Genomic DNA, 5000 nt, shown 5'->3' with positions numbered 1-5000 from the left:
GAACTGTAGACCTCTGTCTTACATGTCAAGTGAGGACCCTGAGGAACCTCTTACTCCATCACACCTCTTATGTGGACTCCTTAGAGTTGAAGATTTCCACCTCTTATGTGGGTGACACTCTGGATTTTGACAGCGATATCCAACCACATGACCTGAGCAGAAGAATGCAGCACCGGAGCAATGTCCTAAACCATTTTTGGACGAGATGGAGAAATGAGTACCTAGTCAAGCTGCAAAATGCCCATCATTACCTTGGTCATAACAACACTAGCAGAGCAGTATCCATTGGAGATATAGTCATTGTGCATTAAGAAGATCAGCCCAGGGGTAAATGGCATATGGGCAAGATTTTAGATCTCATCACTGGATCTGATGGCTGTTGTCCAAGTCTGCAGCAAAGGAGGGAAATCTTCATCTCTAAGGTGTCCGGCCCAGAGGCTTTACCCTTTGGAGATGAGTGCCAAGTTCCTGCTCAGCGAACGGCTGAAGGTTGCTCAAGACTGAACCCTGATTCCATTGCCACTGGAGAGATAGTTGAGCTACCTGTATCAAGACAGAGTCGCCCGAATCAAGCAGCTGCAATTGAAGCTGACTGAAGAAGGAAGACATGGCTGGAGGATCTGCTCTAATGTGCTTTCTGCAGGAATTCTCATTGCTTTTAGTTTTCTCACAATTTGTAGGGATTGTGTTGACCAGATAAAATTAGGTGGTGAAACATCTGGTCAACAGGGGGGAGTGTTATGCATAGAGTGACAGTGCAACGAGGGAACTTAACCCACTTTGCATGTTGGACTTGAGAACCATGTGGGATTGTGGGTGTTCGCATTTTGCGTTCAATGTAAATGTAGTTTCACTGTATTTTCTTGACAATAAACGGATTTGTGCCTAAAAAACCTTGTTTGGAGTTAAACCTTGAAAGCCTTACAAGAACCACCAATAACACGTCCTAGAGGTGTTTCCTTATCGTACACTTGGTTGTCAACGTTCATAATAAAATACCAAGGCCAAACACTGAATTCTCAGGCGCCCATTAATTTGATTCCAATATTCCTGGATAACATGTTCCCACTGTTACAATTCCACCACAGAATTCAAAGGCAACGGTTTTCTCTCAATCCGCTAGCCGCGCAATCCAAGCCTTGCCAGCAACATCAGGCATTAGTGTCCCAAACGAAACAATAAAACAATGGAAAAGATCCTTGTACACTTTGAACACAACACAGCGACGGTGGAGTTGCAGCTTGGTAATGATTCTTAGTTTGCCGTTCGTGACGAAGTTACCAAGCTGAACTCAACAGTCACTGTGTCCTGTTCAGAGTGTCCTAACTGATTTTGAGAACATTTTAAGCATCTGCACCGTTATGAACAATTACTGATAGAGCCTGAATTTTTTTGGCTTTCCTTCCGATACTGCTTTAGTAACGTTCGTAACCACGATAATCCCAAAAAATCTTAAAATGCTTCTTTGTGCAGTTCATATAGAAGTCTTTCAAATATAGTTTTCCTAAGGAGTCCTCTGCAGATTTATCATCAAAATGATGAACTCCCACTTGGCTTGAAGGCTTGATTCACGAGAGCACTGGAACAGCATTACAGGGTTCAAGGGGCAAGGTTTTCCTTTCATTACTGCTTAAGAAAGGTTTGTAATCTTGATTATCTCAAATATCTTTAAAATGCTTCCGTTGTTATCAGTATTAGGCCTTCTGCTACCCATCAGAAGCTTGAATACACACCAGGCAGTGGGATGATTCAAGCAAGTTTTAGGTCAGACCAGAAAACTACACTACAATTTATACATGTATATCATGTACCAGTAATATTGAAGATGAATGTTCAATTCACTGAGCAGAAAAGTCTTGCCGTAAAATTCTCTTTTCTTCCTCCACATAACTTTTTCCTCTTGATGACTGCCCTTGATCCCGTTTTCGTTTCTCCTTTTGGCGAAAACTTTCCGTTTTTTGTTTCTTTGAAGCACTTTCACCTGAAACAAAGGGAATTAAATTGAAAATGCAAACTAAAGAAGTTACATGAATGGGAGAGATGATCATTGCACTAGATCTGATTAACTTAAGCAATTGTCTCTTATAGACACCTGAAAAATTCAGGTGGCCTCAAAGGGATTCGAACGAATTACCGATTCGAACCTATGACCTCTGCAACACCAGTGCAATGCTCTACCAACCGAGCTATGAAGCCACTTAGTTGTGCGCAGGTCAATTTGTGGGTTGGGCTTACGTGTTCCTGTGAACGGACTCAAGTACCTTTTATCCATAACCCACACATCAAATATATACATTGTTTAATTCGTCATGTCCTTTCACAGGATTAGTTAAAAAACAGTCAAGCACTTTTTCCCCAAGCCTTCTTGACTGCACATACAGTAAAGTAATACTAGCTAACTTGAGTAGCTGAAGAGCTTGCATGCAAGATAATTACTATAAAATAACAGTCAGTGTAAAATAAAGAATACAGACTAGGTGCAGCATACGTTATCGTTAAACAACAGAAGTATTGTTGTCACTCATTACTTGCACAGTCAAAAACACTGATTACCAGTCTGTATTTTACACTGCCTGTTAAACTAACTCTACGATGAAATGATATATGAAATGGATCATGTATATGCATGAACTGCGGATATGAAAACATTACCCACGGATTACGGTCACGTCGCCCACAAGTTAACTCGCCAACAGGTTAACTCGCCTACACCGAAGTAACCTGGCCTACACGTTCGAAGTTAATTCGCCTACACATGAAGTTAACTCGCTTACACATTCGAAGTTACTGTTGATGTTATAAGATAAAGCAAAAACAAGAAGTTTACACGACAACTAATTATCAGGATACCATTTAAGAAATCTTTAAAGTAAAAAGGTAAGTAATTTCTTTACGTCAAAGAGGCCTCAAAAATTATATGACAAATGTTTCGAGAGTAAAATCCGCCATTTTGAAGGATAATGTTATGTGATATTGTTACGAGTCTATTGCTCCCAGTTCGTTTGGAGTGGCCATAGAGTTCTGATAAGCACTGTTTGGTTAGTTTTGCAAATTCTTGCGAATCGACGAAAACCACCGGCCGTGCAGTCAAAAGTGAACTGGTAAAGAATGACGTGAAATTAAATGCCGCTGACAGACGAAAACAAATCGGATATCCGATCGATGGTTCGTTTTTCTGCCTGATAGTTGTCGTGTAAACTTCTTGTTTTTGCTTTATCTTATAACATCAAAATTAACTTCGAATGTGTAAGCGAGTTAACTTCATGTGTAGGCGAATTAACTTCGAACGTGTAGGCGAGTTAACTTCGGTGTAGGCGAGTTAACCTGTAGGCGAGTTAACTTGTGGGCGACGCGACCGGTTACCTTACCCAATAGTACTACATTACTAAGACATTACCTCTGTCGTTTAAGATGTTGAGAGCGGTAGTCACTGACCGCTTTTCGTGAATGACCAAATGCTTTTGTATGTCTGATAATTCTTTGCCGTATTTCACCGGAGCAGAAGAAATCACTGCATCTTCAGCGTAATCCTCACTATCTCTACCCTCTGTAACAGGGGAGAACTGCACAGGAGGTGCGGAATATGTGTTCGGTTCATAGCACTTGGAGAGGGAATTCCAGTCCACATAATTGTCTTCTTTGGTCTCTAAAAACGACGGTCTCCCAACAGTTGCAAATAAAGTGGTCGGTGAGGGTAATTTCGTCGCGGGTGCAGTGCTTTTTCCGGAATCCTTCGATTTGGAAAAGTCCTGGTTTTCTTCTTCAGTATCTCCTTCGCTTTCTGAATCGGAGTTGGAGCCAGAATCTCCCGCAGTAAAGAAAGATAATGGGTCTTTTTCTTCTTGTTGAAAAGACGTGTCCGACGAAGTGTCCACCATCTTGGATGCTTTACTCTCGGTATATACGTTGTGTATGGAGAATTATAGCAATTTTTGTGTTATGTCTGAGACAATTTATACTTTGTTACAATATGATTCCACATACATGCAATACCTATCAACAGAGTCACAGGCAGCCCAGTTTAAAGTGATGCAAACGAGCTGAACTTTGAAAAGGTTTATAGCGACATATTTCTAGAAATATGCCTCGAAGGAATTACCGAAAACGCCGCGATACAGAAGAAGGAGACGATGATGTTAACGAGCCAATTTCAACGACTGAGGCAATTGAAGAAAGAAAAGAACTGCAGCGGTTTCGGAAGAAACATGGCGGTGTAACGGCAGCTGCGCTGGCTCTTGGGAAAAAGCTTGCACCGGAGGAAGAGGTGGAAAGCGACCCATTTAAACTAAAGACAGGAGGACTCGTGGAGTTAAACAGTTTGATTCAGGATAGAAATCGCGACAGAGAAGGAGAAGATAAAGAAAAATCAATCAACTTAGGAGCAAATTTCGCAGCAGAGACAAACCGAAGAGATGAAGACACGCACATGCTGAAGTACATAGAAGACGAAATGGCAAAAAGAAAAGGCGTTCAACTTGATAAAACCGTAGAAAGCAAGTATGTAGCTAGGAAAGGGTGCAACTACAGAATAAAGGGGCCAGAATCGAACACCTTCCCAGGTTCAAGACCTGTATAACGTAGTCGGTTTACTTCTAATTATGTGGATCTTGCTTTTATTACTATAATCTGGGGCAATGGAACATAAAAGTACGTTAAGAAAATTTTACACCAAGAAAAAATAAATTTAAACATAAAATTAGCAAACATATATGTATCATTTCTGGCCCGTTGGACCAGAAGTGGCTAAAAAATGAGGCATAAATTCTGTTGAAACCGGATTTTGGTTTTTATTTGCACGTCACAAATAAGAAAATGCATGAAAAGCAAGTAATTCAGTAGGGAATCTTCATTCTACAGACTCACTGGCAGCATCGATCTCAACAACTATTGCGATTATCTAAAATATCTTTAAAATTATCCCCCTGTTGTTATCAGAATACACACCAGGCAGTGGAATGATTCAAGCAAGCTTTAACCCTAACCCTAACCCTAACCCATTG

General features: G+C 40.8%; 2 protein-coding genes across 2 annotated transcripts in view; one reads left to right on the top strand and one right to left on the bottom strand.

Moving 5' to 3' along the window:
* Window positions 1–839: 839 nt before the first annotated feature.
* LOC137993273 (UPF0690 protein C1orf52 homolog) lies at window positions 840–3910 on the bottom strand. Its single transcript, XM_068839015.1, has 2 exons — window positions 3398–3910; window positions 840–1981 (listed from the first exon to the last, which is right to left on the bottom strand). Exons 1-2 carry the CDS (start codon window positions 3876–3878, stop codon window positions 1839–1841), a joined length of 624 nt encoding a protein of 207 aa, XP_068695116.1. The 5' UTR covers window positions 3879–3910; the 3' UTR covers window positions 840–1838.
* Window positions 3911–3998: 88 nt separating this feature from the next.
* Window positions 3999–5000, top strand: part of LOC137993272 (splicing factor C9orf78 homolog) — a 4197-nt gene continuing 3195 nt past the window's right edge. Inside the window, exon 1 of the mRNA XM_068839014.1 lies at window positions 3999–4497. Within this exon, the coding sequence (XP_068695115.1) occupies window positions 4082–4497 (416 nt within the window). The 5' untranslated portion in view covers window positions 3999–4081. The remainder of the gene's footprint in view (window positions 4498–5000) is intronic.

This window comes from Montipora foliosa, chromosome 2, assembly GCF_036669935.1.
Source record: "Montipora foliosa isolate CH-2021 chromosome 2, ASM3666993v2, whole genome shotgun sequence".
Taxonomy (NCBI): Eukaryota; Metazoa; Cnidaria; class Anthozoa; order Scleractinia; family Acroporidae; genus Montipora; species Montipora foliosa.
Note: the sequence above shows the minus strand (reverse complement) of the source record. Positions and strands in the feature narration are given on the sequence as shown.

Excerpts from the sequence above, each read along its gene's own strand:
- LOC137993273 (XM_068839015.1), bottom strand. The coding sequence starts at position 3,878 with ATGGTGGACACTTCGTCGGACACGTCTTTTCAACAAGAAGAAAAAGAC. Across the intron at positions 1,982-3,397 it reads CAACATCTTAAACGACAGAG|GTGAAAGTGCTTCAAAGAAA; the intron begins GTAATGTCTTAG and ends CCTTTGTTTCAG.